The 22,188-nt window shown below is 37.8% G+C and overlaps 1 protein-coding gene across 12 annotated transcripts in view; it reads left to right on the forward strand.

The window, feature by feature from the left end:
- Positions 1-22,188, forward strand: part of RBMS3 (RNA binding motif single stranded interacting protein 3) — a 764,636-nt gene that overhangs the window by 206,799 nt on the left and 535,649 nt on the right. For all 12 annotated transcript variants that reach the window (XM_037727769.1, XM_037727772.1, XM_017498262.2 and 9 more), the window contains exon 3: positions 13,632-13,690. In XM_037727769.1, coding sequence (XP_037583697.1) covers positions 13,632-13,690 — 59 coding nt within the window. The remainder of the gene's footprint in view (positions 1-13,631; positions 13,691-22,188) is intronic.

Raw genomic sequence — 22,188 nt, forward strand, 5'->3', positions numbered from 1 at the left:
GGAAGGTGCTGGAGACAGCATTCCAGTGGCCTGGAGAACAGGCTGAGCAAGTAATTAGGTATTGCCAGGAGGAGACTGAGTGAAGAAGAAACTGTGAATCGACTTGGAGTACAAGTTAGAAAGCATAAATGCTAAATTGTGTGCTTCTGTAAGGCCTCTGGAAGCACTGAACTGGGACATGCTGGCTCTATCAAATGGTCGTAAGATAGTAGTATCTCAGTTATCATTTTAGGCTATAAAGTAAATGTATAGGAAATAAGGGAGGGTTTAATAAGAGAAAGGAATCAATTTTAACGTGTCACACACTCTGCTAGCAGTTTTGATACATACTATTTTATTTCATTTTTACAGTTGCTATAGAAAGCAGAATATAGAAATCATATTATACAGATCAAGGAACAGGTGTTGAGGGGTTGAGTAATTTGCCCTAGGTCATATGGGTGGTAGATTCAGATTCATATCTATATTAATTGATTCTAAACCTCATCCCCTTTCTATACTACATGAGCCAATATTTTTTTGAGATTTTATTTTTTTAAAATTATAAGTTCTGGGGTACATGTACAGATCTTGCAGGATTGCTACATAAGTATACACATGCCATGGTGGTTTGCTGCCTCCATCCCACTGTCACCTACATTAGGTATTTCTCCCTCCCCAGTATCCCCACCACCTGGTATCCCTCCTCTAACCCTTCTTCCCTGAACAGATCCCAGAGTGTGATGTTCCCCTCCCTGTGTCCATGTGTTCTCATTGTTCAACACCAACTTATGAGTTAGAACATGTCATATTTGGTTTTCTGTTCTTGTATCAGTTTGCTGAGAATGTTGGTTTCCAGATTCAACCATGTCCTTGCAGAGGACATGAACTCATCCTTTTTTATGGCTGCATAGTATTCCATGGTGTATATGTGACACATTTTCTTTATTCAGTCTATCATTGATGGGCATTTGGGTTGGTTCCAGGTCTTTGCTATTGTAAACAGTGCAGCAATGAACATAGGTATGCATGTGTCTTTAAAAAAGAATGATTTATAATCCTTTGGGTATATACCCAGTAATGGGATTGCTGGGTCAAATGGAATTTCTATTTCTAGATCCTTGAGGAATCGCCACACTGTCTTGCACAATGTTTGAACTAATTTCCACTCACACAAACAGTGTAAAAGCATTCCTATTTCTCCACATCCTCTCCAGCATCTGTTGTTTCCAAATTTTTTAATGATCACCATTTAAACTGGTGTGAGGTGGTATCTCAATGTGGTTTTGATTTGCATTTCTCTAATGACCAGTGATGATGAGCATTTTTTCATATGTTTGTTGGCCACATAAATGTCTTCTTTTGAAAAGTGCCTGTTCATATCCTTCACCCACATTTTGATGGGGTTGGTTTTTTTTTCTTGTAAATTTGTTTTAGTTCTTAGTAGATTCTGGATATTAGCCCTTTGTCAGATGAGTAGCCTGCAAAAATTTTTTCCCATTCTGGTGGTTGCCTGTTCACTCTAATAATAGTTTCTTTTGCTGTGCAGAAGCTCTTAAGTTTAATTAGACCCCATTTGTTTATTTTGGCTTTTGTTGCCATTGCTTTTGGTGTTTTAGTCATGAAGTCCTTGCCTATGCCTATTTCCTGAACAGTGTTGCATAGGTTTTCCTCTAGGTTTTTTATGGTGTTAGGTCTTATGTTTAAATCTCTAATCTATCAGGAGTTAATTTTTGTATAAGGTGTTAGGAAGGGGTCCAGTTTCAGCTTTCTGCACATGGCTAGCCAGTTTTCCCAACACCATTTACTAAACAGGGAATTCTTTCCCCATTGTTTGTTTTTGTCAGGTGTGTCAAAGATCAGATGGTTGTAGATGTGTGGCATTACTTCAGAGGCCTCTGTTCTGTTCCATTAGTCTATATCTCTGTTTTGGTACCAGTACCATGCTGTTTTGATTACTGTAGACTTGTAGTATAGTTTGATGTCAGGTAGCGTGATGCCTCCAGTTTTGTTCTTTTAGCTTAGGATTCTTTTGGTTTTGTGGGCTCTTTTTGGTTCCATATGAAATGTAAGGCGTTTTTTTCCAGTTCTGTGAAGAAGGTCAATGGAAGCTTGATGGGGATAGCATTGAATCTATAAATTATTTTGGGCAGTATGGCCATTTTCACAATATTGACTTTTCTGAACCATGAGCATGGAATGTTTTTCCATCTGTTTGTGTCCTCTCTTATTTCATTGAGCAGTGGTTTGTTGTTCTCCTTGAAGAAGTCCTTCATGTTCTTTGTTACTTGCATTCCTAGGTATTTTATTCTCTTTGTAGCAGTTGTGAATGGGAGTTCACTTGTGATTTGGCTCTCTGTTATTGGTGTGTAGGAGTGCTTGTGATTTTTGCACATTTATTTTGTATCCTGAGACTTTGCTGAAGTTGCTTATCAACTTAAGGAGATTTTGGTCTGAGATGATGGGGTCTTCTAAACATACAATCATGTCATCTGCGAAAGGAGAAAATTTGACTTCCTCTTTTCTTAATTGAATACCGTTTATTTCTTTTTCTTGCCTGATTTCTCTGACTAGAACTTCCAATACTGTGTTGAATAGGAATGGTGAGAGAGGGCACCCTTGTCTAGTACCAGTTTTCAAAGGGAATGCTTCCAGTTTTTGCCCTTTCTGTATGCTATTGGCTGTGAGTTTATCATAAATAGCTTTTATTATTTTAAGTCACATTCCATTGATACCTAGTATATTGATATTTTTTAGCTTCAAGGGCTACTGAATTTTGTCGAAGTCCATCTCTCCATCTATTGAGATAATCATGTGGTTTTTGTCTTTGGTTCTGTTTATGTGGTGAATTACATGTAGAGACTTGCATATGTTGAACCAGCCTTGCATCCCCGGGATGAAGCCTACCTGATAGTGAGGGATACGCTTTTTGATGTGCCCTTGCATTCAGTTTGCCAGTATTTTATTGAAGATTTTTGCACTGATGTTCATCATGGATATTGGCCTGAAATTTTCTTTTTTGTGTGTGTCTCTGCCAGGTTTTCATATCAGGATGATGTTGGTCTCATAGAAAGTGTTAGGCAGGATTTCATCTTTTTGTATTGTTTGGAATCATTTCAACAGGAATGGTACCAGCTCCTCTTTTTACATCTGGTAGAATTCGGCTGTGAACCCATCTGGACCTGGACTTTTTTTGTTTGGTAGGCTATTAATTGCTGCTTCAACTTCTGACCTTGTTATTGGTCTATTCAGGGTTTCAACTTCTTCCTGGTTTAATCTTGGGAGGTTGTAATTGTCCAGGAATGTATCCATTTCTTTAAGACTTACTGGTTTGTGTGCATAGAGTTGTTTGTAGTACTCTCTGATGGTAGTTTGTATTTCTGTGGAATTGGTGGTAATATCCCCTTTATCATTTTGTATTGCATCTATTTGATTCTTCTCTCTTTTCTTTTTTATTAGTTTGGGTAGTGGTCTATCTATTTTGTTGATCTTTTCAAAAAACCAGCTCCTGGATTTATTGATTTTTTGAAGGTTTTTTTTGTGTCTCTCTCTCCTTCAGTTCTGTTCTGATCTTAGTTATTTTTTGTCTTCTCCTAGCTTTTGAATTTGTTTGATCTTGCTCCTCCAGCTCTTTTAATTGTGATGATAAAGTGTTGATTTTAAGTCTTTCCTCACTTCTCATGTGGGCGTTTATTGCTATAAATTTCCCTGTAGACACTGCTTTAAATGTGTCCCAGAGATTCTGGTATGTTGTGTCTTCATTCTTACTGGTTTCAAAGAACATCTTTATTTCTGCCTTCATTTCATTCTTTATGCAGTAGTCAGTCATTCAGAAGCAGGTTGTTCACTTTCCATGCAGTTGTGCGGTTTTGAGTAAGTTTCTTAATGCTGAGTCCTAATTTGATTGCACTGTGGTCTGAGAGACTGTTTGTTATGATTTCCATTCTTTTTCATTTGCTAAGGAGTGATTTACTCCCAATTATGTGGCCAATTTTAGAGTAAGTGTGATGTCATGTTGAGAAGAATGTATATTCTGTGGATTTGGGGTGGAGAGTTCTGTAGATGTCTATTAGGTCCATGTGGTCCAGAGCTTAGTTCAAGTCCTGAATATTCTTACAAATTTTCTGTCTCATGGATCTGTCTAATATTGACAGTGGAGTGTTAAAGTTTCCCACTATTATTGTGTGTGAGTCTAAGTCTATTTGTAGGTCATTAAGAACTTGCTTTATGTATCTGGGTGCTCTTGTATTGGGTACATATATATTTAGGATAGTTAGCTATACTTGTTGCATTGATCCCTTTACCATTATGTAATGCCCTTCTTTGTCTCTTTTGATCTTTGTTCATTTAAAGTCCATTTTATCAGAGACTAGGATTGCAACCCATTCTTTTCTTTGCTCTCCATTTGCTTGGTAAATCTTCCTCCATCCCTTTATTTTGAGCCCATGTGTGTCTTTGCACGTCAGATGGGTCTCCTGAATGCAGCACACCCATTGGTCTTGAATTTTTATCTGATTTGCCAGTCTGTGTCTTTTGATTGGGGCATTTATCTCATTTACATTTAAGTTTAATATTGTTACATGTAAATTTGATTCTGCCATTTAGATACTAGCTGGTTGCTTTGCCCCTTAGCTGACACAGTTTCTTCATTGTATTGATGGTCTTTACCATCTGGTACATTTTTGCAGTGGCTGATACTGGTTGTTCCATTCCATGTTTAGTGCTTCCTTCAGGAGCTCTTGTAAGGCAGGCCTTATGAAGCTTAGTTTGGCTGGATATAAAATTCTGGATTGCAAGTTCTTTTCTTGAGGGATGTTGAATATTGGCCCCCACTCTCTTCTGGCTTGTAGGGTTTCTGCTGAGAGATCCGCTGTGAGTCTGATGGGCTTCCCTTTGTGGATAACCCGACCTTTCTCTCTGGCTGCCCTTAGCATTTTTTTCTTCATTTCATCCCTGGTGAATCTGATGATTATGTGCCTTGAAGTTGCTCTTCTTGAGGAATATCTTTGTGGTGTTCTCTGAATTTCCTGGATTTAAATGTTGGCTTGAATTGCTAGGTTGGGGAATTTCTCCTGGGTAATGTCCTAAAGAATGTTTCCAGTTTGGATTAATTCTCCCTGTCACATTCTGGTATACCGATGAAGCATCGATTAGGTCTTTTCACATAATCCTATATTTCTTGGAGGCTTTGTTCATTTCTTTTCACTCTTTTTTCTCTAATCTTGGCTTCTCGTTTATTTCATTGAATTGATCTTCAGTCTCTGATATCCTTTCTTCTGCTTTTCTTTGTTTTCCTGTTTTAAATTCATTAACTTCTGCTCTTTACTTTTTCCTTTCTTCTGCTTGATTTGGCTATTGAAACTTGTATATGATTCACAAAGTTCTCATGCTGTGTTCTTCAGCTCCACCAAGTCGTTTATGTTCTTTTCTAAGCTGGTTATTCTAGTTAGCATTTCATCTAACATTTTTAAGGTTTTCAGTTTCTGTCCATTGGGTTAGAACATGTTCCTTTAGCTCAGAGAAGTTTGTTATTACCCACCTTGTGAATCCAGCTTCTGTCAATTGATCAAACTCATTCTCCATCCAGTTTTGTTCCCTTACTGGTAAGAAGTTATGATCCCTTGGAGGAGAAGAGGCTTTCTGGTTTTTGGTGATTTCATCCTTTTTGCACTGATTTCTTCCCATCTTCATGGATTTATCTACCTGTGGTCTTTGAAGTTGGAAACTTTCTGATGGGATCTCTTAGTGGATGTCCTTTCTGTTTATGTTGAAGCTATTTCTTTCTATTTTTTAGTTTTCCTTTTAACAGTCAGGCCCCTCTGCTGCAGGACTGCTGGAGGTCCATTCCAGACTCTGCTTGCCTAGAAATCACTCTGGGGGCTGCAGAACAGCAAGGATTGCTGCCTGTTCCTTCCTCTGGTAGCTTTGTCCCAGAAGGGTACCCACCAGATGTCAGCCAGAGCTCTCCTGTATGAGGTGTCTCTTTGGGAATACGGGGGTCAGAAGGCCCCTTGAAGCAGTCTGTCCCTTATCAGAGCTCAAGTGCTGTGCTGTGAGCTCAGTGGTTTCCTTCAGAGCTGCTGGGCAGAGACATTTAAGTCTGTTGCAGCAGAACTCACAACCGGCCCTTTGCCCAAGTGTTCTGTCCCAGGAAAGTGGGGCTTTATTTATAAGTCCCTGACATGCAGCTGCCTTTTTTTCAGAGATGACCTGCCCAGCAAGGAGGGAGTCTAGTCACAGTCTGCTTGCAGAGGCATTGCTGAGCTGCCACAGGCTCCGCCCAGCTGCTGTTAAACTTCCTTGCCATTTTGTTTACACAGGTAAGGTTAGAGCTGCCTCAGTAATGGCGGACTGCCTCAGTAACGGTGGACTGCCTCGGTAATGGTGGACACCCTTCCTCTCACTGAGTTGGACCATCCCAGGTTGAGCTCAAACTGCTTGCTGGAGGTGAAATTCTCAAGCCAGTGGGTTTCAGTTTGCTGGTCTCTGTGAGAGTAGGACCTGCTAAGCCAGATTACTTGGTTCCCTGCCTTCAGCCCCCTTTTTTTTCAGGGGAATGAGGGGCTCTGTCTCGCAGGCATTCCAGATGCCAGCTAAAATAGCTGCCCAATTTGTGCTAGAAACCCGCGGCGCCTGCTGAAAAGGCCACCCAGTTCTGTGCTGGAAACCTGTGGTACTTGTTGGCCTGGTGGGAATCTCCTGGTCTGTGGGCTGTAAAGATGGTGAGAGAAGTGCAGTATCTGAACTGGAGTGCCAGAGTGGCCGGAAAAGTCCCCAGTGGTCTCCACTGGGTGTTGGGATGGGGGTCCTCTGGGCCATTGCACTTCCCAGGTGAGGTAGCACCCCACCCTGCCTCGGTTTGCCCTCCTTGGGCTACACCCACTGTCCAATCAGTCCCATTGAGATAAACCTTGTACCTCAGGTGGAAATGTGATCACTTGCCTTCTGCATCACTCTTACTGGGAACTGCACTCCACAGCTGTTCCTATTCACCCATCTCGATGGAAGTCTCCTAGTTGACCAAATATCAAAGAATGTTAGTGGCCAGGTGTGGTGGCTCACACCTGTAATCCCAGCACTTTGGGAGGCCTATGCAGAATCAGCTGAAATCAGGAGTTTGAGACCAGCCTGACCAACATGGAGAAACCCCATCTCTACAAAAAATAAAAAAGTTAGCAGGGCGGCGTGGTGCATGCTTGTAATCCCAGCTACTAGGGAGGCTGAGGCAGGAGAATCACTTGAACCTGGGAGGTGCAGGTTGCAGTGAGCCAAGGTCATGCCATTGCACTCCAGCCTGGTCAACAACAGCGAAACTCCATCTCAAACAAACAAATAAAAAAGAATGTTAAATATGCTGAAATGCACTGGAATCAGTTGTAGAAAGTACTCAGATGGATGTGAGATTTCTGACTCTCTTGGTATGAAAATTTCCTTCTCATAAACTTTTGCTAAGGTGACAGGTTATATATATCTCCAAACTACATAACGCAATTATATAACCTAAAGTATAGCCCGAGAATTACTAATTCTAAGAACTACCAAATTAGTGATTTTCTTTTGATTTTAGAACTTGAAAGTATGCATTTTTGGTCTGCTATTTTTGTGACGTATTTATATCTATTTCTAATTAAAGAACAAATAAGGGCACAAACCAGTTACTAATCATTGTCTGCTTGCCATTTTTCTCACAAGATTTCACTCTAATTCAATCAGACTACTACTTAACAACTAGTTATTTTAAGTGGCAAAAGAGGTTTACATAGGCATCACCAATGTTTCCTTTGGACTTTGTTTCCAGAAGGTATCTGAAAACAAATTTCAAAGCAGCTGTACTTGAATTGTAAGTTGCTAGTATATTGACTAAATGAAAAATATTATCAGGCAAAATTCTGAAAAGCTTCAGTCTACTCTTTTCTTTCTTTCTTTCTGTTTGTTTCTTTTCCTCCCTTCCTTCCTCCCTTCCTTCCTTCCTCCCTCCCTCCCTCCCTCCCTCCCTCCCTCCCTTCCTCCCTCCCTCCCTCCCTCCCTCCCTTCCTTCCTTCCTTCCTCCCTTCCTTCCTTTTGTTTTTCTTTTCCTGTCTCCCTCCCTCCCTCCCTTCTTCCCTTCTTTCCTTCCTTCCTCCCTCCCTCCCTCCCTCCCTTCCTTCCTTCCTTCTCTCTCTCTTTCTCTCTTCTTTCTTTCTTTCATCTCTCTCTGTTGCCCAGGCTGGAGTGCATTGGCATGATCTCTGCTCACTGCAACCTCTACCTACAGGTTCAAGTGATTCTCCTGCCTCAGCCTCCTGAGAAGCTGGAATTACAGGCATGCACCACCACACCTGGTTAATTTTGTATTTTTAGTAGAGATGGAGTTTCACCATGTTGGTCAGATTGGTCTTGAACTCGTGACCCCGTGATCCGCCCACCTTGGCCTCCCAAAATGCTGGGATTATAGGCATGAGCCACCACACCCAGTCTACCATTTTCAATATAAAGCATTATATGAACAAAAAATTGTTTGAAGCTTTAAAGAAGTTCCCCATATATGTAGAAAGTCACCTTAGTTTCTGGAGTATTGCAAATAACAAACCACATTCTTTGCTGTTGCATGTTAGTCTTTTGGAGCAGTGGTTCTCAAAGCACCATCAGCAGTATCAACCTCACCTGGGATTTTGTTAGAAATGCAAACCCTCCAGGCCCACCTTGTATATACTGAGTCAGATTTCTGTGGGTAGAGTCTAGCAACCTGTGTTAATAAGCCCCGCAAGAGGCTCTGCTGCCCATTAGATACTGAGAACCACTTCCTTTTGAGTACAAACTCGAAATGCTTCTTATAGCCCTAGGTTCCTGGTGAAGCTATTTGTAGCATGGAAATAGTAATTTGCTAAGTAGTAATACACTGACCTGAGAAAAGATGCATGTTTTTTAAAAGCAATTGTTTTTCTAATCTCTAAAACACATAAAAATCATTCCTCATTGACAACATATTGCCCCTTCTTCAAACAGTTCCTTTTCTATTAACTTTTCTTCAAATCTCCCAGCTGGATAGTCTTAGTCTGTGTTCTTTGTAAGGTACTAACCCCAAGTAGTATGTTAATAAAAGACATTTTAGTTTGCACGATAGACATGTAAAATTTACTTGATGTGGACATGATTACAGAGTTTGGCTATCTCTTGGGGGAAAGAAACACTGCCCAGATGACAAGATCAAGGTCCAGGTTCTGGATTTTTTGTTGTCTGCTCTTTGCAATGCTCTGATACTTCTAGGTTTCTGTTGTCATACACAGATGTTAGATGAGAAAGAGCTTGCAGGTCTTAGGTAAAGGCTTGGAGGGGACAAGTACAAAAATCACTGAGCAAAGCATTCTAAAAAGGAGTCTTGCCTGATGAATCCTCTTACCTCTGTTCCCTTTTGCAAAGCTTAGGAGGCCTTGGAGAAAAGATTATTGTGTTAGTTTGTTAGGGCAGCCATATGAAGTACCACAGACTGGGTGGCTTTGTGAACATGCATTTTCTCGCAGTTTTGAAGTGGGAAGTACGAGATCAAGGTATTGGCACTGTTGCTTCTTCTGAGGCCTCTCTCTTTTTCTTATAAATGGCTGTCTTCTCTCTATGACTTCACATGGTGATTTTGTGCCTGTCTCTGCCTATAAGGACAATAATCATATTGGATTAGGTCCTATCGCATAACCTCATTTTACCTTAATTACCTCTTTAAAAGGCTCTATCTCCAAATACAGTCACATTCTGAGGTAGTGGGGATTGTAGTTTTAACATATTAATTTTGAAGAGACAAAATTCAGTCCATAACAATTATGCATGGCTGTGACGACTCATTTGTAGATTGAACTTGTTAATGCTTCAGAGTACAAATGGGTTGTAAACTTGTAGGTGAAATCTGGCTGATGTATTCCATCAGATAGAAAGATAGCCCTACCACATTCCAGCTGAGTCCCTAAAGCTACAGATATGCTCCATTACCATCCCCAAATGCCAAAGAATGAATGAGCCATCTAGAAGAAGGCAAACAACCACATTTGCTAAAAGGATAATGTTTCATCCATTAAACAAATGCGATACCTTTTTCTAGCCTGGTATCAATATAGAAGGCATGTGAAAAATGAGTTAGCTGAGAGTTAATTGACTGCGGAGACTATTTTCAGTCTCTCCCTGTATTTTCTGAATTAATATACACAGTGGGTGATTCAGCAAAAGGGTTTAAAAATAAATTCTTTATTGAAAGATCCCACCAATTTGATGTCTTCATAATTCGTGAAGAGTAGACCCATAATAGCTCTATTTTCTATTCAACTTTGAAAATAAAAGATGCCATTAGTTTAAATTAGGCTTGTATGTGGAATAATCAAGTGTATCAGCAAATATAGTTTGACTCAGATGCTGTTTAAGACTGAGAATAAATGCCAGAAAATAACTGGCTATTTCTTTTAAAAAATTAAATATGAAAATTGTATTGACAAGCTAAGGTAAATGTATTTTAAAGAGTTGATAGACAATATATAAATTTATAAAATTCAATTACAATAAGCAAATAGTTACTGTAGAAGAGTGATTCTTTTAAAGCATACTCTTAGAATATAAAGAAAATGTTATTAGGGTCCTGGGTATATTTGTAGAATATATGAGCCCTCAGGATAGTTGGTGAATATGTAGGTATGGGGCTGCATATTTATATGCCAAAAAGCATCCTTACATTGCTGTATTGGGGGCTTTTTACCTTAGCTAGAGAAGGTCCACGTGGAAAGAATTACAGCATAAAATATGTTTATTTCATTTATTTGTTTCCCCTGAGAAGTTCAAACCCCCAGGGAAGTAGACTGTGGATAGTATTTTATCTCCTCTAGCTGTGGGAAATGAAAGGATAGAGAAGTGAATTGTATTTGTCTGAAGCTTTCAGAGCCAGCAGGCACATGGGACCAGTGCTCAGGTGTCTATTTCCAGGCATTATTCAGGAATTTGGTCTCATAATTTTCTCTAATATTACATTTTTGTTTCCACTGGTCAGTGACATAGTTAAAGGAAAACTTTATGAAGCCTTAAGGTCTTAATCTAAACTCTAAGAAGGGAAAGAGTAAGAGGTTATATACATGAAGGAATACTTTTTACTTCAGAAATCTGTATTTTCCTTCAGAGTGTATAAAATCGTGTACTTTTAATCTGTAGAATAGTTTTCATTATGATCTGTTGGTATACTTTGATAAAAACATCATTTCACAGGTATATTACATTTGTGGGTCTTGTGTTTATGGTGGTTTGATCTTTTAAAAAAAAATCTAAACCTTATTTACCTACATCAGTTGTTGACTTTGCAGATCATGGAGAATACAGAACAGTCATGCAGAAAGTATCTGTTTGTCATCCTGAGAGTTTAGACGTGAACTGTAACCAGTGGCCCATTAAGTACCTTCTCTTGTTGTTTAAAGCATATTCTAGCTTTGCAAATTAATTGTTAATGCAGAATCTTGTAACAGAGCCATGAAATGAAATTCCTGTTACTCTAGTCATAGCAGAGATTGCGTCAAGTACTCTGAGTTGTGTTTCATTGTTTTGTGATTCTGTGCTATTGGAAAGTCTTGCCTAGAGAGTGTTTAAAAATGAGTAAGTCAAGAAATAACTCAGTTTGCTTTTCTGGATGGTGTGTGTGATTTTCCATTTATAGTAATGTGGTAATAATTTCTGAGAAGTAAAATTCATTTTCTTTGTTTATAAAAAAAGTTACTTGTCAAAATACTCACAAATGCTTTCCATAAGAAAACATTTGACCTTTTTTATTGCTGTAAAAATGACTACATATACATATTTAATGAAGTAGAGGACATTCTTATAATATCGATGTAGTAGGACAATATGCATGTCATTGACTATTGTTGATAGTCCAGTTGTGAGTTGTAATTCACTATAGAACACAGCAATGTTTAATTTCATATTTAAGACAGAGCTAAATTTCAATTTAGAAGGTTCTTATATAAAAGTTTCAGGAACACCTTTAGAAACCAATTAAGAAGGATTTTTGTCTTAAGTGTTTATGTGCCTGGTGTAAGATAGTTACACCTGTTCTAATTTTTTTTTCTTTTTCTGATTTTTACTTCTCACATATTGTATTAATGGTGCTTGGTATGGAAAAAACAAAAGATGTAGTGGCATTTTCTTTTCTTGTCTCTTATTTTCTACTTTAAGATACATATAATTTTGCAAATATTTATTTACCTTAGTAACTCAAACCTAGTAAACATTACAGCTAGTTAATGGGTTTGATTGTAGGTACCATGAATGATTGTCTAGTAAAGAGACGGTTCAGATATGATATTATTTTACTGATTATTTTCCCAACAGAGAAACTCTTGGGATAAAATAGAGCTCCAAAAAGAGTATTTTGGGGGAGATGAGAAAGGGGGGATTGGAAGTTTTTAAAGAGAATAATCTTGTGTGGCAATAGGCATGAGGTAACAGGCATTTTGATAATATGAAACAAACAAAATAGCTTTGAATGGGTGAGTATCTATACAACTAGGTAGAGTGAGAACATAATGAAATCCCTAACATTTAAAACTAGCAATGTAAATTATAAATGTATATTATCTTTTAGCAAATAACTATGCCTTTCAATTTTCTCGGTGGATGATTTTGACAGTCTACTAATGCTTGAAGCTCTCAGGACAGAGTGTTTACCCCCTTCTACTTCGAATCATTCTCAGAGAATGCCAAGGGCTGGAGATACTTTTATATAGCTGATAGCAGGGAGAGGATCATTGAAAGAAAAGCTAACATTGAATGAACACTTACTATGTTGCAGCCACTGTCCTTAGCATATTAGGTAAACCCATTTTACTTTCACAAGGACCCTGTAAAGAAGACAAAATTATCCTAATCTTATATACTTATGAAAATTATTTATATTATAATTATAATATAAATAATTTGTAATATATTATAATATATTACAAAAATATTTATATCACTACAAATACAAATAAGCCACTACAATTAAATAAATATATTTATAACATTATAACAACATTATAGATGATCAAATGACACAAAGAGCACATACTACTTACTTAGCCAACCAGATATATATCCATTTGGCTAAATTGGAATCAGCCACGGTAGTTTGGTTCCCCAGTATATTATTTTAACTACTATATTACCTTGCTCCTGAAGCCTAATTTAGTGGACTCCCAAAGACATGAAGGTTGATTGAAACAGGATATTTGATATATTTAGCTTCTCATTTTTACAGATGAAGAAATTGTGTCTTAGTGAAGTTGGGTTAAACTGTGTACGGTTACAACACAGGGTGAGAGTCAAGGCTGGATGCAGACCCTGTTCAGTCTAGCACTTAGGTCCATGCTTTCTTCCATGAATCCTCAGGGTGCATGTTACTGTGATCACAATCACATGTGATCCTCTTTTGGCTGCCTGTGACAGCCTGAAAAGTTTATTTTTGGAGCTCAACGCTTTGCTTACGTAAAGAAGAACATTCCTAAGTTACAAAGAACTGGTGAAAGGAAATCACTCCGGTGTGAAATGGGAATTCAGAGCTTGTTTCCTTGGTTTATCCATGCTCAATTGTTTGTGCCCCGATATTCATTAGGGTGTTTTAAGTGTCTTCACTGGATTACAATAACATGGGTTTTTTTCCATCTCTCTTTCAGGTATGGAAAAATTGTATCTACAAAGGCAATTCTTGACAAAAACACAAATCAGTGCAAAGGTATGTGTAAGGGCATCTGTACCCTGAAATCTTGCCTCTGCTATCTGATTAATGGCTCTTCCTTTGTAGAAGTCCAGGTACCAGCTACACAATGATCATAATGCATGGTATATGGCAAGCCTCTTTAATGATGCCAATGTTTAATAAGTTGTATTTCTAGTAACATTGCTCGTTAATTTTTTTCGTTAACAAACAAAATGAAAATCACAAATCAGAACAAGTATGAAATTGCTTCAGCATAAAACTGCATTACCTCCTAACAACTATGGGGTATCCGATTTGAATGATCATCAGTGATGCAAATTGATTTCCTATATAAAAATGTGGAACTCTGGGGAAAACTTCCCCATGCAAAACACATTTTAATTTCTCTGTTCTTTAAAGCTTTAGCAACATTGGTTGACTAGGAATAAATTTACTGATGGGCCTATTGTATTAAGCTTCAGCTATAAGCATCTCACGGGATTTCAGACTTGGCATCTTATTAAGACAGGCTTTTTGTTTTCCTGGAAATACTTCTGAAGTCATTTGACTATATCTGTGGCTCGTGTTTCTTCATGCCTGGGATTTCTATATTCTTTTAAAAGTTGCATTAAATCAATTGTGAAATCTGTATGGTCACTCTTGCATGACTCACTTCTGACTGGAAAATTACAAGAATGCTTCTTGTAACATGTGTTGTTTGTTGCTCCTTTAATCCAGTCTTTGTTGTAACACTGAAATCAAGAAGCATAGTAGAGCCAAGTTCATTGTAAACACTGACCCTATTTTCTATACAAATATAATGTGCACAAGTTTTACGAAAGGGTACTCAGAAACTCCTATATATGTATCCCCTCACCTACTTGTGTAATGGTAGCCAGATTCAATTCAACGGTTAAAAAAATAAAACATTCCAGGACATCTGTAAACGGAAAAATGAACTACATATTACAAGACGAAGAATAATATGTCGTGATTTCTTCCACCTCATAGTTTCAAGTCCTGGTTGAAGAGATACCAGTAGAACCAAGAAACTAATTCTAATATCCTTATTAGGATTACTCGATCACCCTAATACAGGTGAGGGTGTAACAGAGGTATCAAAAACTGAATTACCTACAAACTACTGCTAGAGGAGAATACAGAGATTTCTTTTTGGGAAATGAAGTTTATAAAGTTAGGTAGAATGGGTGAGCTTGGGACAGGTGGATGTTTAGGAGAAATAATTTCAGAATGTAATTGAGTAGACCCACGTAGCTGTAATAAAAAAATTGTACCAATGAGGACAGAAAGAAGAAAGGAGTTAACATTTTGTAGGCTTTTAAATGATATGCTGGATATTTTAAATTTTAATTCTGTAAGCAACATAGATCTCTTAATAGTTTTCAAGCAAAGTATGATTCTATAGGTGTTTAGTAAATGTATTTCAGCAAAGGTGCATGAAATTGAATTGTAAAGTGAGAGAGTGGAAGCAAAAAAAATGTGGGTTTTAAAGCAATAGTACCAGAGGGAAGTTAAAAAAAAATTAACTATTATTATTAGCATAATAGAAAGGGGTTCTCCATGAAAGTTTTTAAAGGTAGAAGTTGGCTATTTTCTGTAAAGGTGAAAAAGAGGAATGTATGAAACAAAGCCTACATGTTGAGTCTTCTGATTGGGAAAGACACCTGTGCCACTTGCTGAGGCAAAAAGTCCAGAAGCAGCAGTAGTAGGTTTTGGGGAGAAGCTATTAGACACAGTGAGTTGGAGTCTCTGGCATGGCAACCATGTGGGAGATGTCAAAGAGGAAACTGTAATAAAGCCCAGGGCTACAGATGCTGACTGAAGTCAAAGGAGAAGATAAGATTGCCAAAGAATAATGTGTGGAAGAGGAAATGGAGCAGAGTGCAGTAGGGTGGGCAGCTGAGACCTTGGAGAACATATGTGAAGAAAGTTGGGCCGTGAACGAGGGATGTTCTGTCGCTCTTGGCCTGCGGGGAGCATGTGGGATGTTAGAAGCATTAGAATGCTAATTCTGTTGCTACTAGATCTGCCCAACCCATTTACAAAGTCTTGGGTCAGGCAGTTAATAATAGTGATCAAACACCAATCAGAAACACAAATACTGCATGCTGAGGATAAGCAAGGCAACGGGAAGCTTGCACAGATAAGCAACACCTTGAAACCTCAATAGATTCTATTACATGACCGATAACTGGAGGGGTCAATATGAAAAGATCCTTCCCTATGCAAAGTTGTGCTCAGTCACACAGATATCTGTTGTCACAGTACAATGCTGAAGACCACAGAAGTGTAAATTGCCAACATGCAAAAACTGAACTCTTCTATAATTGTGAAGGTTTGAAGAATGAGGGATGTAACTGAAAATGGTGGTCAGGGTCTCCATAAGCAAATTATATAGTGGGAGTGTGGGTGCTTATCTGGACAAAGTGTACTGTGGGTTTCCTGACCTCAACTCCTAATGTCCCTATCCACACTTTTTTGCAACAGCTTATTTAATTTTCTGTTTGTGGAGAGATTCCTAAAATCAATGGAAATAGGATCTGTGTACTATAGAAGACTTACCTCTAAAGTGGGATGTGTGAAGGGTGATACAAGAGTGTTTACTGGAGATACTAGAAGGAAATGTTAGAATTTGCATCTCTCTTTGTTTTACATCAACTTTTTATGAATGTCATATATTATAATCTTAAAAATAGATATATTTTAAATAAATATGAAAATATTAGATATGCTGCTTCAAAGTACTTTATTCTCTAGTGATATGAATAATGATCTCACTAATGAGTATGGAAGAAGAAAAGGAGTAAGAGAAGGAACAAAAAAAGGAAAGAAGAGAGGGAGGGAGGAAAGAAGGGGCTGTGGAACAACCTAGGAAAATCACTTATAGAAAGGCATCTGTAAGAAATTGAACAGCTGTTAGACCGTTTGCCCTGAGGGTAATATGAAGAAGGCAAAGTGATCATGTGACCATTATATGCTTATAAAAGCCTCTTATGAAAACCTCCCGTTGCCTTGCTTATCCTCAGCATGTGGAGTCTGCTTAGCAGTGTTGAATGAATCACAACCTTCATCAAGCATATCATGGGAGAGGTACCCTGTAGGGCAGCAATCATGATCAAAAATATACTACTATCACTTTCCTGTTTTAGAAAAGTATTATTTTAATGATACACTCATATATATTAGAGTATTTCCTTTCAAAAGATAGATCTTGACATAGTTATGAGAAGATATGATTAGAAAGACAGCAATTATAGAAAATCGTGTGTAACTGTTCATGATGACCATGGGAACAAGTTGCGGAGGTTGGGAGAAAGATATGAGATCATGGAAGAGTTCACAGAGCTGATAAGAATGAGTATTGAAACAATCATCTAAGCATTTATTGGAATTGCCAAGAAATGAAGCAGGAGTAGTATAAGAAAAAGTGACTAATCCAAAAGGTATCTGTGGAGAAATAACGGGATGGGAAATGATACTAGGGATCTGTAGACCATGATCAAAATGACGACTGGTTGGCAAGAAAATTTGATGATGTGAGATTCTAAATTGGAGATTTTAGGTAGGGGAGAAACCATACTGAGAAAGGAGGAAAGGGGCTTACCACTTACAGGTCCAGTGGGAAGAGGGATGTGGGAGGAAAAAAACCACAAAAACCTCAAATTTGAGAGGGCTGCGAGGGGAGTCATGTCCTCAGGGTAAATTAGGTAATGATGGGAAACGTGCAAATCAAAGCAATTTGCAGTGACCGTTCATAACCACTCAAGTAGCAAACATTAGAACATGTTGGCCATCCAATGCTGTTCACTCTGAAACTGGTTCACCCATTCTTCATTGGTACCGTGCTAAACTGGTACAGCTCCTTTAAAGTCAGTATGGAAACAGCAATAAAGGGCATACCGTTGACACTCGTTAGGCTGTTGAGAATATTTATTCAAATATTTTATTTAAACACATTTTTAAAAATTATATGTCTATGTACAACTCTGAGCACTCTCATTTTCCTTACTGGGAAAAAATATAGGAAGCATCCAAAGCCTAGGTTATGGAGCATATACAACTGTTATGTAGCTGTTAAAATGGTAGTCGTAAAGACTAGACTATGCCAAGCCCTAGAAAGATGTTTATTATATGAAGTTAAATCAATATAAAAGGATATAAAATAATGTGCACACTGAATATGGAGCTGTGTAAATATTTGAGAGTCAGAATCAGCATGGCTATGACTGCGGGAGAGCCAGGCTGCCTGGTTTGAACACTGCCTCTTCACTTAGTAGCTGTGTGACCTGTGGTAGGTTAGTCAACTGCACTGTGCCTTAGGTTCCCCATCTGTAAGGTAATAACAGAACCTCACTCATAGGGTGTTGTGATGATTCACAAAGTTAATACATGCAAAATGTTTGATGATATCTCCTTTTACTTTTGTATAAAATACTGGCAATATCAAGCAATACAAAAATATTTAAGGTAGTGGGATTATGGGTGATATATTATTATTATCTTAACGTTTCTCCAAATCTGTTCTGTTGTATTTTGGGGCAAGAAAAAAAATACAGCTCTTGGAAAAATTAAGCTGGTTTTAATTATGTTTATATGTTGGTCATTCTTTCTATGGAATCTGAGTAACTCATGACTATATGTTTCTTGGATTTTATAAAATAATGCCAGATGAAAATAGCAAAGAATTAGGAGAGAATGGCATGCTTTGCTTTTTGTATAATAGGCTTGAGTACTTCTTGACCATTGCTTTATTTAGAAAAGAAATTACAGGATGTGTGAGGTGGCATTTTCAAACAAGATCATGAAGAGCATCAAGACCGTCATCATTAGAGAACACAAATTGGATTTGGTCTTCTCTGTGACACTTGATTTTGAATCATTTCCAACTTTTTCTCCAGGCACAGGGTATACAATGAAATCTAAACATTATGAATGCAAGGATTTGTTTATTTTTATGTTTAAAGATGTGATAGGAATTCAATTCTGCATTAGCTGTTGCACCTACAGCATATTGTGTGCAAGGTAGTCTTTACCAAGGTATGAGAAAGTCCATGAACTTGTCTCTTTAGAAATAAAAAGAAAAGGTCCCGAAATTAACCTGAGGTATTAAACCAGCAGAATCAAATCCTATTTTTAGCATTTAAAAGAAAAGCTTTTATTCTCTCCTGAATCCTACCCACACCCTGTAAGTTAGGGACAGTAGTCAGGCCTAGGTGAGCACACTCACATCTTTATTTCGGAAGGGATTATCAGGAACTCTTTCAACATAACCTCTCCTTTTCAAGATTATTCTTTCTTGAGTGATGGCTACATCAGCTTTCATTCCATGTAATATGACAACATACAACAAAACAGTCACCCTCAAGCCAAAATGACCAGAAATTGCAGAACAAAGAGAACAACAGCTCCAGATGGGGAGTAATGAAAAACAGACCACAGTTCATTCAGATATTTAAACACAAGGACTAAGCAAGGGCTATTGTACAAGTCACGGAGATTTGCAATGTGTTTTTGCTTGTTTGGTTTTTGTTTTCCCCATGTGTTTTCCTCCTGGATCAATGTATTTGCTAATTTAAAAAGTCAGGAAAAATTAAATGAAAGAAGCTGTTGAAAACAAGGTGTAAATTTTAAATGAATTTACTTGTCCCTGCCTTCCTGCTTTTGAAGGTTGGCTTCCCTTTTCTCCCTGCACCTGCTAGCCTCACTGCCATCATATCCCTAACAGGCTATGTGTTTAGAGTAGAGGCAATGAGTAATGGATATTCCACAGAACGTTTCCATGCCTATTAACTATAGGATATGAGAGTAGACAGAGTGTGCCAAACATGCTAGCTCACTCCTGAGGGTTTGAAATACTCTTTTGCCTTTGTTGTCACAGGCTGGTTAAATTATATTTATGGAGCTTACGTTACCTTTGACATTGCATTGAGCCCTTAAAATCAAAGTTGGAGGCAAGTACCCAGAAGTCCTGAAATCATCCATGAAGGATATCGTTCATTCTTTATTAAATCAAGTCGGAAATTGTTATTTCTTCTATAAGAGAAATAATTCTGCATATGACACTTATTTTATAAAGGGGGTTTAGAGCTCATCTAGATTGTCTCAGAGAAGAGTGTGACTTTGCTACTGGACTGAATTCATTTAGCAGTTCTAGACTCATAATCATGTTATACATTTTAAAAGTATTTCTAGGTGAATAAATATTAGGCCATATGCTTGGATGACTTAAGAATTCATCAGTTTTATTTTGCTTTCTCCTTTATGCACTTGCACTGACAGGGAATATTTATACATGTGAGGGAAGTACAGATTTTTTTTTTTTTTTTTTTGAGACAGAGTCTCCCTCTGTCCCCCAGGCTGGAGTGCAATGGCACGACCTTGGCTCACTGCAACCTCCACCTCCACCAAAGATTCTCCTGCCTCAGCCTCCCAAGTAGCTGGGACTACAGGTGCACGCCACCAAGCCTGATTATTATTATTATTATTATTTTGTATTTTTATTAGAGATGGGGTTTTGCCATGTGGGCCAGGCTGGTTGAACTAATCTCAGGTGATCCGCCCACCCCGGCCTCCCAAAGTGCTGGGATTACAGACATGAGCCACTGTGCCCACCTGGAAGTATAGAATTCTGTGTTGAACCCCCTGAACCTGGAGAGAAGGTGGAATATTAGATTTTGGTATATGTTTAGGTAGAGTCTTTACAGGATATGAAGTATCCCTTGCCTGCAGATCAGTTTTAACAAGTGACACTGACATGCACTCGTGGTAAAATTTGTAAGCGGAGCTGTTTAACTCTGGCAGATAATAAACATTCCCTGGGCTGGTCTACATGGAAATCAAGCAAGTAAGGGAAGAAACCAATACCATGGAAAGCCTCTGTTCTAGTACCTTTATGTTCTGAAAGCAGCATAAACTAAAATAAATGTTTTGTGAAATTTATGAGTGTGAGGGATTACATTTTGAGAAGAATAAGCACCTCCACCAGGTGGGCTCACAGTCTATTGAGCAAGAAGCTCATGAGAAGCAAAATGGCTTGAAAAACACATTTATTCATTTTCACATAATGGGATTAGCTTCCCCACATCCAAAATAAAAAAAAAAAAAAAAAAAGAAAAAAAAAAAAAACACAAAAACAGTTATATTTTAAATTATATTTCTCTTTGGAATATGAAGTGTGTGATGTTTCCCTAACCTTTTTTTTGTGTGTGTGTGTGTATGTGTGTGAATTTTACTCTAATCTATTCTGGTCTTAAGTTTACCACTAGTCATAGATCATCAGTATATAAACTTAAATATTTGCTTTATTTGATCTTGATATTGGCTTTTGTTTTCATTTTAGAAAAGGTTAGCTTATGTAGGAACTTTGGAACCTTCATTAGTGCATCAAGTTTACTCAGAATTGCTCAGAATTTTCCTGTAGGTACCATTTACATATAATTTTCATCTCGGCCTCTTTTAAGAAAATACTAATTTTTTTTGTCTTATGGCAGAGTTTGGAAAGAATATCCACTTTCATGGTAAATGGTCTTTATTTGTTATCTACAATCCAACTAAACCAAAGGCAACACTTCTTCCAAAAATTATCTAAAAAACTTAGTATTTCCAATATCAGGATACTAAATATTAAATATGTTGTTGTTATTTTGTGTTAACTTTAAGAAGTCTTCAACATAAATGTAAAACCAAATAGATATTTATGCTTTGGAAGTCATACAGCTACATGTTTTTCAGCAGTGTTTTATGGCCATGTATGTACTCAGCATTTGCTTATAATCACTTAATATACATATTAGACAAAAGTAATATTATCCGAAAACATGACATATAACATGCAGCATTGCTGTTTTAAACATCAATTTGTATTCAACAGCATTTAGTACTGTAAGTACCTCCCTCATGCTTTTGCACATGCAGAAATGAAACACTTTTATTGGGAAAATATTTTTAAAATAATTGTTGAGGAATATAAAATGGCTTCAAAATAAAATGATAAAGTTATATTACTTTCACCTATAAACTGAATGTTACTTTTACTAATCTGTATTGTCTAACTAAACAGAAACTCTGTCATCCAGGTATTCTATTTGTTTCCTTGCCCCTGTCTTTCACTTTCCTATTTTTAGAATTTGACTCACGTCAGTAAGCATAAAATGCCCTCTCTTCGTATTCTGAGTCTAGTCTATGTCTATTCTTGCTTCCAAAAGTCACCTTCTCAAAACATCCTCCAAGAATCTACTCATCCTACCTAAATACCTTTACAAAGCTACCGCCTTTGGGTACCATCTCGGAGTGATACCCCATCTCTCATGCTTTTATGATTAGCTTGTTTCCTTCCTCTAGATCACAAACTCCCTGGGACCCAGATGAGACTTATTGCCAGAGTATTGAGGATGCAGGACAGTTCTGAGTAGTCACTTAGATCTCAGTGCTTTACCTTTGTCTCTGAGACCCTTTGATGTTACATCAATGAAAAGCACAAGCTTGGCCAGGTGTGTGTTCATACCTGGCCTATG

Source organism: Cebus imitator, unplaced genomic scaffold (genome assembly GCF_001604975.1).
Source record: "Cebus imitator isolate Cc_AM_T3 unplaced genomic scaffold, Cebus_imitator-1.0 Scaffold239, whole genome shotgun sequence".
NCBI lineage: Eukaryota > Metazoa > Chordata > Mammalia > Primates > Cebidae > Cebus > Cebus imitator.